The following is a 12,718-nucleotide window of genomic DNA, read 5'->3' on the forward strand; positions in this document are numbered from 1 at the left end:
TGGTGGGTCTATTATATAGAACAGAAAAATGGTTATTGAAAACAGCTTGGACAAGCTGAGAATAAGACAGTTGATGAGATGGGGTTGTGCCCAATGTGCACAAGAAGATATACTTATATAAGGTTTATAGACTTGCTGTAGAAAGAAATATGGCACAACGCTAACCATGACAGAAGATGCAAGATTCAATTTTGCCAGATTTAAGAAGCCTTAACCCTCCTATACTGAGTCTTGCAAAAGGAAGAAGACTTGCAGTGATCATTCAAGATGTAAACCCATTTTATGCACAACCACACCTATATCATAGCTATGTGAGTTTGATATTAATTATACGGAAAAGTTTTTACAGCTCTTACGGAACTGAAAACAGTAAGGGGTCTTTATCCTGGAATTGTAAACATCTCTGAAGAAGCAGTACCACCAGCATGATTTGTGCATACTTGTTGAAAATTAATCAGTCCTGTCGCACCTTAAAGACTAACAGATTGATTAGATAATGAGTTTTCATGGGTAAGACCCACAGACAAAGAACTTGGGATATATGTAGGATGAGTTTATGTAGTCAGTGCCTTCATTCTATCCAGTTTGTGGCCCTGATTCTCTTAGAAGTAAGGAATCACTTTGTCCTAGAAGGGCCTGTTTGACTAGGGCAAGAGAACATGATATGGTGTCTGGATCCACTTCTGCCAGGGAAGATCCTAGTCATTTTCATCCATATGAACAGCGAGAACTGCAAAGATTGAGCCATATATTAAAAAAACCATGACTGCCAAAATGTAAAGTGATCCCTGAAGGAAGTTTGAGGAAATTCACAAAAATAAATAAATAAAAACAGATATGAATATGCTGAAGTGTAGCTCAAAGGATACACAGGAAAAAGGGAAGAGGTTGGGGAGTTGTTAGTATCATGCTGTCTGGAGGGGCTCATGATTATGGGTGCCTACCTCAGGGCTGACTGTCAAAAGAGGGGTAGATACCTATAAATGGTGATTATATTCTGTAATTAGATTTCACCAACCAGATACAAATTTTAACTCCTGGGTCACTAGAACAGGCTTACCATGAAGTCCTAGACAGTCCACCTAAGCACTCCAGTCTACCTTGCCATCCAGGTAAGTTGGACTTAGTGATAAATTACAAAATATTCAGGTTCAGGTTGCTCCCAGTCGCATGAGACCAGTTATTTACCTCAGATCGATATGTACCTGTGATCTCACGCCAAAGACTATACATGTAGCCCATCCTGTAGTAAACTAATTAAAAGCTTATTAATTGGGAAAAAGAATTAGAAGTTATTGGAAGGCTAAAGAAGGCAACAGATATGCACGTGAGTTTAATCTATGATTCTAAACAGTGACAAAGATGTAATAATGTGTCAGAATTGGATGTTGTCTCAGGGCTTAACCCAAGTAAACCTTAGGGATCTCTTCTTTTTTGTTTCTTAGATGCAGCCCTGGCAAGAATCCAAACAGCAAAGAGACGAAAAAATTTCTTGTGATCCTGTTTTATTGTTAGCCTTCTAGTCCATAAGACCAGTTCCCTTACATGTAGCATTTACAGGGTATGGTAGAGTGTAGGGTTGTGGCTTTTATCCCTTCCCTCTGGGATAAGGAGGCCATGGCACATCACGATGCCATCAGGACTGCAGCCAAATGTCAGGGGAATCTAGGTTTACATGTTAGTCTTTTGACCAGTCTGACAGGTCTGAGCCTCAGTAGTCAATAGGTTCTGGCCCTTCAGCAGAAGCAGGATCTCCAGGACCAGTAGGCTCTGGCCCTTAGCCTGGGGCTGAGCAGTCAGTCATCTATAGGGTTGGGATGAGAGCTGGCTCTGTGAGAGTGATGAGCCCTACTGATTCTAAGATAAATTCTCCAAGTTCTGAAGCCCAAACAGGGAAATAAGGCTTTTGAGTATAATTAGCATGGAATCAGATGCAGTAAAATGTAGGGTACTAATGGTGTATCTGAGGCAGCTGTAGGGCACTGCCAAATGTACCCCTCAAAGGGTGGGAAATGTCCAAGCAAAGTGTGTGATGGCTGCTTGGGAAACGACAATAAATAACTACAGCTTGGAAGGAGGAGGAACTTCCCCCTTGTTCTATGTGAAAATGTAAAAGACTGAGTCTGCTGGAGGAGGGAAGGCAGCCCCCCTTGACCCAGTGCATGTGGAACAAAAGTTCCCCTCCATATCCTCCATCTATTATGCTGGTATTGGGCCATCACTACCAATTTACTGTCCTCCCTTTTGGCCTTTCCTGAGCTCCCAGACTGGATGTGGAACCATGGGCATCATAACTATGTCCACAGACTTTTGCATTCAGGTGTTCTCCTAATTTAGGGTGACCCTCCGTTCCATTTTAGCTGGGACTGTCCCTTTCTTTTTAGCTCTCTGGAGAGCAACCCAACTTTTTTTTTTTTTAAACAGGCTAATTGTCCCATATGTTGCAAAGCAGAGACCTGAATTTTAAAGAGACAGCTCGGTAAGCAGGAGGGGCTGTCTGTTTAAAAAGACGTCTGCAGGAGGAACTATATAGGCTCTTTAAGCAGATTGTTTAAACATGCTGTTACCAGCAGCCCCTGGGGCAATGCGGGGGAGGTGGAGGAGGGGCAGAGCCAGGATGTGTGGCCCCTGTTCACTCTGCTCCCCCTGCCTGAGAAAGACAGAGGGGGCTGTGTCTCAGAGAGTTCTCCCCACACTGCTGGCAGGTAATAGAGTTGAGATAGGGATGACAGGGCCCTGTGGCGGGGGAACAGGGAACAGCAGCTAGCTTGGTAGCCCACAGGCATTGCAAACAGGCAAGACTCTGGAGTAAATGGCTCAGGAGAGAGCAGAGACAGGAAGAAGGGGACAAGGAAGGTGAGTCGTAAAGGAGGGCTAGTATGCTCATATTAACTCTTTTGGAGGCCAGGGCTATCAGATTTTGTGGGCCCCCCTAGGATGTGGGGTGAGCACAAAAATCATGGGTTCAGAATAGGGGAGGGGGATGCTCTAGGCTGGGCCAGAAGGCTGGAGTGAGAGATGGGATGAGAGTGCTCCAGCTAGGACTGCATGCACTGAGGTAGAGCCTGGCATGAAGGGTTTGGAGTACAGCAGAAGGGAGTTCCAGGATGAGGCTTAGGGGTTTGGAGTGTGGGAGGGGCTAAACCTGGCCCACTGAGAGATGGGGGCAAAAGGGCAAGTGCTCAGAACTGAAGATAACTTAAAATGGTCTGGAAGTCTCAGACCCTTTTAAATTGCTCAGACATGTGTGGCAGGTGGAACCCCCCTTTGGGGAGGCTAACCTCCCCTCCCTACCCCTCAATTCCTTCTGCCTGTGCCTTCCGTCAGCTCCCCAACCTTCCAAGAGGAGGTGGAAACAGGTGAGGTGATGGAAGAAATAAGATGGGAGTAGGGAGTTTGGCTGCTCCACTTTGCATAGGTGTTAGTGGTTTAGAAGGGAAAGAAAAACTATCTTTGCTCTTATACCATGACAACTTAATTTACTTAAGACCCTTTGGTGAATGTGAAACACTGGAACACGGCAATGGGCAGATGCTAGCTGCACTCAGTGCTATGCACCCATTGGAAGTCCAGTTCTGGTGCTGTGGAACAAGCTCAGGCTGGTGGGACTGCATTGTTCTGCAGGCATGGGATGATCAGAAGTAGCTACATAACTCTCACATGTTCCTCTTTCATGGAGCTTTATGATTGCTCCCCCCCATGAAGTACAACTATACCAGAATCAGACCTGATCTGATAGTTCAGAAGCGAGTTGCAACCTCCATAGAAGATAGCTACTAATCAGCGAGCAATCAATTTGAAGGCAGTAAATCTACAGTGGGGTTTGCTGTGATAGCCAAGGCTATTAATATCTTCTGCTACAAAGGACAATAACTATGGGAAATGTGTGGGACATACTGGATGGTTTTGCTGTGATGGGGTTTCCTAACTGCAGCAGGGTGATAGATGGAATGCACATCCCCATCTTGGCACTGGACCACCTTGCAGCAGAGTAGATAAATCTCAAAGGGTATTTCTTGAGGGTCTCGCAGGACTGTTTCACCAACATCAGCAACGTTATTCCCCGACCCATCCCCAGCTATAAGGTCCTGGATTTCCTGTATGCGCCATGCCGGAGCTCCTCTGCAACCCTGGAAATTCACAGCCAGGTGTGCTGCTGAGGTGTGCTACCCTTTCCACTTACCAGGCTGGCCAAATAGGAAATGAAATTTAAACTTTCCTGGGCCATGTTCTGTATATCTGGAGAGCAGCAGAACTCAAAGTCCTGGCTAGAGTGGTCACACGGGACCACAGTGGGACACCTCCAAGAGGCCAAGAACGTCAAATTTCACAACCCTCCATTTCCATTACCGTAAAGTAAACAATACAAAGCTGAATTTGGTGTTACATCTTGTGAAAAGCAGGAATACTAAAATCACCCTTAAGACCCCTTAAAATTGGTGGAATGGACTTGGTAGCGTGGACTAATTGCTTAGAACATCACCCTAACTCAGCTAAGTTCAACTTAACGTTCTAGTATAGACCAGGCCCAAGTTAGGCCCCAACAGAAATGGAATGTGTATGTGCAATCACATGGCAAAGAAAAATAGTTCCATGACTTTACTGTAACTGGTTTTTTTTTCTTTTTTAGATGTGTTGCACTTGTCTATTCCATGACCTGTCCACCCAAATTGTGCTTGGGAGTCCATTCTATGTGCTTTGTAGTCAATTCCAGTGCAAATGAACTGAGGTGGTATTGAGCCAGCCCTGCTTTTAGGTCTCTATCTGAATGCACATGTACATGTGCCACCCTAATAAGTACGAGGGAAAGCTCTCCAGCTACAGTGCACTGGGTACACACGTACCTACAGTGGAATAGCCATGTGCAACATATCTCAAAGCACAAAAGTTACAGTATAGTTATGTAACCACTTTTCTTCTCTACTTAGAGCAGATGGATAGCTAAGCTTGTCCTTAAGAAAATATTAACGTGTATAGGAAAAGGATACACCTGGTTTCAGAGAAATTAATACAGATTAACTTTCAGGACTTACAAACATGCACAAACAGGTGGTGTGACTTTGATTTCTGAGATTTTGCCTATTGGGTGGAATGGTACTCTTTGTATGACTAAAGTAAATCATGTACATGAGTGTTTTATCATAGGGCCCTAAAAATTATAGTCCTTTTTTTTTAACTGTGTGAAATCCACTTAACTCAAATATTTGGCTCTTTGTGCTTGGAGGTCAGAGCAACTGGAATTAAATCCATCCAAAATCAAACTGCAGGCTTGTGGTGTAGCAACCCCATTCTTCTGAGTAGTCACGTTGTAGACTATGTACAGGAATAGCAATTGAAGCCTCTCTGTGTTTAATTGCAGAGAGTACCAGTGCCACTACTGAATTTGTTAAAATATTCATCCTCAGTCCTCCCACTGACCTGCCCCCTATGGGGCCAGTGTGGAAACCTTTTTGCTGACACATGGAGGAGGATGTCTGCAGTTCCAGCATAACCCTGTGCATCACTTTTATGTGAGGCTTAAACGGTGCTGAAAGCCTTGTGGCAGCCCTGTGCTTCTGGGTGAATTTCATCCATGGATAATAACCTCTTCTCAATATTTTGTTTAAAATAAATAAATATGTAGCACCTTTTGAAATCTCTGCTTGCAGTTTTACCCCATTTCCTGAATTTCAGTCCAACATTTATTGAGCTAAAGTGCATTCTTTGTAAATGGGATTGGTTTGGTCACACAGTATGTGTATGCTATAAACATGTCTGTCTTTGCGTTAACAATGGAGTCCTTTTTTCAAATGAACACATTTGAAGAAAGCTGGACTGTAGGTTTTTATGCAATACTATGTATAAAAGATTGCTTAGGCTTTGTGAGGTGTATATTAGAAACAATTTATGTTCCTTTAAAGTTAAATGGCTTTCACTCAATGTAAATGAATTTGGAAGGCAGCTGCTCTCTTTTTTCTTATGATAAAGATTTCTTTGCCATTTAATTGAGCTATCAAGTCACTGTTATTCCAGGAAATTACATGTATAACATAAATTCAGGAAGAATTTCTTCAGTATGGAACAGGAGAAATGGTTGTATTATACTCTGAGAAAATGAAGCAGGAGAAGTCTATCAGGCACACATAGCTGCCTGATACTCGCTGTTACAGTAATCATACTGCTATATAGAGAGTTATTTGGCTGCACAAAATCAAATATTCAATAGCAGAACATGGAAATATATGAACAGTCACATTTAGAACTCTGGAAAGAGAAAGAACAACAATACAGTGATGATGAAAAAGTAGTAAGCAAAGTAAAAGTAGACAAAACAAAGAGGCAAAGCAGAATAAAAGAAAGTAAAACCAAGTCCATTTTAAAAATAAAACAAAGGCATAGATAGAGCTACATGATTTCCAGGAGGGAAACAAATAAGGCTAACAATGACAGAAAGATTTTGGGGAGGGAAAGTTTGCTCTGCAATTAGCATATTCTAATACTTTCTCTTAAGTTAGTGCATAGCCTTTTGATAGTTATCACTTCTTATCCATTTTTCAATGAGTCGCCCTTGCTAGTCTTTATTTAAATAGAGAATTTGAATGATGCCTCAAAGTTATGGCACGAACCCTATGCAGCACAAGAAAAAAAAGACGAAGGCTCAGATCTACAAAGGGACTTGCAACACTGAGAGTCTTGTAGCACCTGCAATTTAAATCTTTTGCCACCCATTAGAATCCAAAAACTTGGGCACTCCACAGCAACTCTACCCTAGAGATTAATCTTTAATTAAAGATAATGTCATGTGATGAAACCTCCATGGATTCATTCAACTAAAGTTGGCAACCTAGTTTAGGAGCCTGGGCTGCCTATACAATGCATAGGGAGGTAGATGCCTAAAAATGGGATCCATTAATACCAGCAGGCTATGTAGAAGGGGAAAATATTGGCTCCCTTTAGCACATTTAATGTCTCTGGGATGTGAGACAACCCAGTTCAGTTCCTCTCAGTGCCTGAAGAAGAGATTGAAAAATGGTTTCTAGCTGCTCAGCTGAGTGTCCTAACCACTTGGCCAAGGAGTATTTCTCAGTCTTTGTCTTGATGTGTGTTTAATTATTAATACACAGAAAATAGTTTCAACAGGAAAGATTGTGAGAGACCAACATCAGAATATCCCACAGCCTCGTTATGCCCTAACCACTGGGCAAAAGATGCAAGTAGGGTTCTCATCTCCATGCATTTTGCATAGAATTGGGCCTATATTAAGCTTACGAACCAGCTTAAGTCCTGTAAATGAGAAAGCTGGGAATAAGCCTGTCTTTGCCTGGTTTCACAAAAAAGAAAAGAAGCAGTCCTGTAGGAACTTAAAGACTAACAATTTTATTTATTCAGTAATGAGCTTTCATGGGTAAGAACCACTTCATCAGATTCTGGAGAGGGTCCTAATGAGACATAAGCAATTAAGTGTCTAGAATGGTGTATTATATCTTATAGTGATGCCCAAAAGCAGGAATTGTTGCAATTTAGGCACCAAAGGATTTTAGTCATCTTCAGAGTTACATGGCAGCTGAAAAGGATTTTACAACAACTCAGTGGCACCTAAATTCAGAGTTAGAAGCCTATGTTACTTTGTGGATCTGTACCTATTTGCTTTTTATAAGATATTCAACATCTACACACACACACACACACACACCCACCCACCCACCCACCCACCCACCCACCATGAACTTACTAGAAACTGAGCAGCTAATATATTATTGGATCAGGCTCAGAATGAAGACATTTTCATATATAATGTGATCATAGCTTTCTGAATTCATGTTACTGAAGTGTGTAATTTTACATTCTTTTAACAGAAAAGTATTAAATCCATCAGTGAAAGTTAAGCTTTTGTAGCAGTTATTGCTACACAAATAACTATTTGAAAAGACCTAGAGAGGTAGCTATATTAGTCTGTATCTTCACAAAACAAAAAAGCAGTCCTGTAGCACTCTAAAGACTAACAAAATAATTTATTATGTAATGAGCTTTCATGGGGCAGACCCACTTCCAGATCAGAAGAAGTGGGTCTGTCCCATGAAAGCTCATTGCATAATAAATTATTTTGTTAGTCTTTAAAGAGCTACAGGACTGCTTTTTGTTTTATTTGGAAAGAGTGTTGCTATGAAAGGTGTGAATTTTAATTTATGAAAATTTATCTTAACTATGAAATAAAAAGTTTGGCGAAAGATTCATTATAATCTCGTAATTTATAACATTTTTGTAATACCTTTTATTTTTACACTGTAAACTAGGGGTCTGAAAGATATGGATTTGGATGCTTCATCCATGGAAAAGAGGTTTGCATTTAAGTTTTTAAAGAAGATTCTAAAATATGTTGACTCTGCTCAAGAGTTCATTGCACATTTGGGTAAGCATCTCAAGTGTTTTTATTTTAACCATCCAAAAAGTAGTTCATATTTAAACTTTATAACGATAAAATGAAACTCATTAATCTGAGTTGCATCTGTTGCACATATGACAACTTGTGTTGCTTTTGAGATAATATAACACTGGGGTTCTGTGAAGAACTTTCAGGTGTGCTGTGAACATCTGATACTTTTTTGATATTATACACTGATGGTATATAAGCAGATACAATGCTATCATATTTGTCTAAATTTTGTTTTTGCTATATATGTTGCTGGTTTTGGTTAGAAAATTTTCATTGGTTCCACATAAAACATATTATTGTTTGGTGTTCTGTGGTCTCCAAAAATTTAAGAAACACTGGTCTATACTGCTTTCCTTGTACTGTTTTGAAACTAAGTTTGTAAGACTATTTCAAAGGGAAGCAGAGTTATTAACAATTAGATTTTTGCTCAAGCTTATTGACATTTGTGTTAATTGTATCCTTGCAGAAGCCATCGTCACCAGTGGAAAAACAGAAAAATCCCCACATGACCCAGAAATTAAGTTCTTTGCCAAAGTGAGTGATTTAATATTTTAAAGAATGCGTTTAAAGTCCTGCTATTACATATAACGTAGTGTGTGTCACAACTGGGACAAGGATGCTTAGACCGAGATGTCAGAGCATGAGTCAGGTACTGAAAGGTCAGAAACAGGGCAAAATATGAGTCAGACATCAGTATGTAGGAAGGATCAGGAATCAGGCTGCAAACAGCAGTCAAACAGCAAAGCACAAACCAAGTTTGGAAGCCACAGTCTAGGGTCTATCACAAGCAGCATCTGAAGCAGAGGCATTTAGGCAGTCTTTCTTGCTGCTCAGAAACTTCACCTTCATGGCTTCCCAGTTTAAGTACTGGTGACAGCCAATCAGTGACCTGTGAGGAAACACAACTCAGGTCCTACTGTGTAGTACTTTCTTCCAAGCCACATGGGCTTCCTATGGCAACCTAACCTAAACTTCCAGTGACAATGCAGTGACATCAGCAGCAAACAGTCTCCAAAGTTTCAGCTCTGCAGAGTCTTACTCTGTGTGCTGTTGCTACAGAAATATGCACGTAATGGAATATCTGCATTCCATATACATAGGTGGGTAATTAGTCTGAGAGTGCAAATGGCATTTCCAGAGGTATAGCTTTAAGGCACTGTTTCCGGAAATTATTTTGCTATGGGATGAGGCACATAATATGAAATGAAAAGACAATATATTTATAACAGATGCAGTGTAATATCCTTTCGTGAAACATATAAGCAATTTCTGGCATGTGCTGCCTCAGGATATTATTCAGGCAAATAGCTTAGTATGCTTTTTATAGCAAAATTCAGTATTTATATGTGTAAAAATGGCATATTCACATGGAATTGCAGTTACAAGGACTGTCAGTCCTCAGGCTGGGGGACAGAAACCCTTCATTTAGAATCAGGAAGAAATGTCTTGCTCTAGGATAATATTGTCATGGCTTGTGATGAGCAAGCAGGGCTGAGGGTCTTGCCACCGCAGCTGAGGCCAGATGACTGACAGAATTTGTCAATGTGCATAGTCCTGGATCAGCTGATCCTGCCCAAGGGATCAGGGAAGCCTAGTTATCTGAAGGTTTCGTAATCCAGGGTTCAGGCAACTTTAGCTTCTGGAATGTGAGTTCATGGGAGCATGTCATTCAGTGAACAGGTGGACTGGTCTTTGTAGATACCAGGCAGATTCAGGAGCAGATGTGGCAGAATGAGGTGCAGCCAGGTTGGAAGAGTGGCTTTAGTAGCAGGAGTTTGGTCTCCAGGTCTGGGAAGCAACATCATTAAAAGACTTGTTGTTCAGCCAGCTGTCTGCTGCTGCTCTTCTGATCTTCCTGAAGCAGTGGGTATAGCTTCTAGCTGTGGGGAAACTAGCTGTAGTTCCCTTATCTGACCTTACAGCATGGTAGTGCAGCGCAAGGCTCTCACTTGGCATCCTGGCAGACTTGTCTTTTAGATCCATGGCCTGTGGCAGTTACCAGCCAGACAAGATGAGTGAGGTAATATATTTTATTTAACTGACTCCTCCTGATGTAGGAGATACACTTTTGAGCTACACAGAGTTTTTCTTCAGGTTTGAGTAGACGTAATATCCTGGGACTAACATGGCTACTGCAAAAGTGTATTGAACAGTAAAATATATTATAACAAGGGATGGAAAGTACATCTGCCTCACTGATCCTGGTTATTGTTTGGAGCTGCATATTAAAATAGATGGATCAAGTGTGACAATTCCAATGATTTTGCTCAGCAGATAACTGATTAGAGAATACTCCAGTTATTCTTGTACCATTGATATTGTTTTGCCTATTTTCAGAGGTGCCCATATATTTACATTAAGAAGCCTGTGACATCTCACAATAGGCTGTTTGTTTCCTGGTTTAACATTTGTTCAAATTTGTCATAGCTGAAATTTTCATTGTATAATCTTAATGACTAAAACTAGAAAATGCAATTGTAATATAAAGCCAAAAAGGAAGGGTTGTGTGAAAGGACTGTGCTATATTGGAGTCCTGTATGGTTCACTCAAAATGTATGTAGATTCAAAAAGTATATTTTGTGTCTGTATTCCTTAGGTGCTTCTACCATTAGTTGACCAGTACTTTACCAATCACTGCTTGTACTTCCTGTCTTCTCCAATCAAATCACTCAGTAGCAGTGGATATGCTTCCAATAAGGAAAAAGAAATGGTGGCAAGGTAAGCTGACAGACTCTGGGGGAATGTATTTGGATTATAAAAGTTTCATTTAAAAATGCAAAATAACAGTGCAAAACTTTAGGTTCCTCAAATAAATGAATGGCAGTAAATAAATAACATTCCTGATGTTTATTTCCTTAATTGTAATCATTTATTTAGTGTATTTTAATCGTTTAAATATGAAACAGTAAGTAGAGATTATATATAATTGGCTAAAGTAGTGTCACAGAATTAACCGGCATTTTGACAAGTCTGTTGGTGTTTAAAAAAAAAAAAAAATTGGTGCCCTGTGACAACTGCTGGACAGTCATATGCTCATTCCCTTTTTGCACAAACAGGAAATAATAGTACGAAAACTACCCCGCATTAACTGGATCTAGGTACCACTGTCAGCAGAAAGGCAAAGTGCTAAGTGCTTTCTGATTCCACTGAAAGCTGGATTCTCTTGAGGGCAGTTGAAACTGAGGGCCTCAGTGCCTTTCAGCATGAAAATCAGAATAAACATGTATACTGATTCTCCTCTGTCTTTGAATTCCACCTTTTGGAGAAGGGTGGATGCAAATAAGAAGCTTGCACTGCTGCTGCTTTTGTTGTATCAGTTTGGTTACACAAAGGGAACTTCAGGCTGTACAGTTGTACATTTTTAAAAAAGTTAAAACTTTGCGTGTTGTGAGAAGTGGTGAGGACAAGCCTAAGATCAAGGGACAATACCAAACCTTAGTTCCAGCTAATGGCTATAATTGAATATCCTTGGTAGTGAAAAGGGTTTGTGCTTTTTCTCCTGCTCTTCTCTTTGCCCTTTCAAAAGATCTCTGAATGCCAACATCAGAAGATTAAAAATGGGAAACAGTCTTGTGTAACATTTTCCTATGTATAGATGATATTTAATCGTTTATTTTGCACCTTTCAAAATGAATCCCATTATATTTTTAAAATATAAAGTAACTTTTTTCACCTATCAGCTACATGACTTAAAAAAGTAGCAATAATGCTCAGCAGTAGGAAGCCCGAAGAGATTGATACTGGCTGGAACTCACTTCATCCATATAAACCTGGCTCAGGAACTGACCAAGAACTGGAATTCCCCAAGCCAGGAGCTTTCATCAGTACTGACAGCATGGACAGGCTCCACAGCCAAGATGGCAGGACTCTTTGGTACTGTATGTCCCATGAGAGCCAAAGACTCCCAGAGAGCTCACTCCAGTGCAGGCACTAAAGGGAAACTGAAACTCCTTGCCTTAGCACTGGTGATGCCATCCCGACACTGCGTAGGGCACATCCAGCCAACTGAAGCCAAAGCTACCATCTCCTGCTAGTAGAGTGAAACTGATGAGCCCACCCTTACAGACAATAGTACCACAACAGACGGTATTCATCAGCACTGCACCAACAGCTCTGGGGCTGTCAGCACCACAATTCTTCCTTCCCAGATGTCTTATGAGGTCCTTGATGCCCAACTTTTCTATTGTTGACACCAAGATCAGCACTGAGCTGCCCACTGCCACTGGCTCCACTATTTTTGTGTGGTGATGAGGACAAGGGAGAGACATATCCCTTGCAGCTCTCTTCTCCCATTTCTGAAATGAT

The 12,718-nt window shown here is 41.0% G+C and overlaps 1 protein-coding gene across 1 annotated transcript in view; it reads left to right on the forward strand.

Moving 5' to 3' along the window:
- RYR3 (ryanodine receptor 3) overlaps nucleotides 1–12,718 on the forward strand; it is a 572,218-nt gene that overhangs the window by 415,970 nt on the left and 143,530 nt on the right. Inside the window, exons 59-61 of the mRNA XM_074996957.1 lie at nucleotides 8,274–8,389; nucleotides 8,880–8,947; nucleotides 11,010–11,131. Of these exons, the coding sequence (XP_074853058.1) occupies nucleotides 8,274–8,389; nucleotides 8,880–8,947; nucleotides 11,010–11,131 (306 nt within the window). The remainder of the gene's footprint in view (nucleotides 1–8,273; nucleotides 8,390–8,879; nucleotides 8,948–11,009; nucleotides 11,132–12,718) is intronic.

This window comes from Carettochelys insculpta, chromosome 6, assembly GCF_033958435.1.
Source record: "Carettochelys insculpta isolate YL-2023 chromosome 6, ASM3395843v1, whole genome shotgun sequence".
NCBI classification, from domain to species: domain Eukaryota; kingdom Metazoa; phylum Chordata; order Testudines; family Carettochelyidae; genus Carettochelys; species Carettochelys insculpta.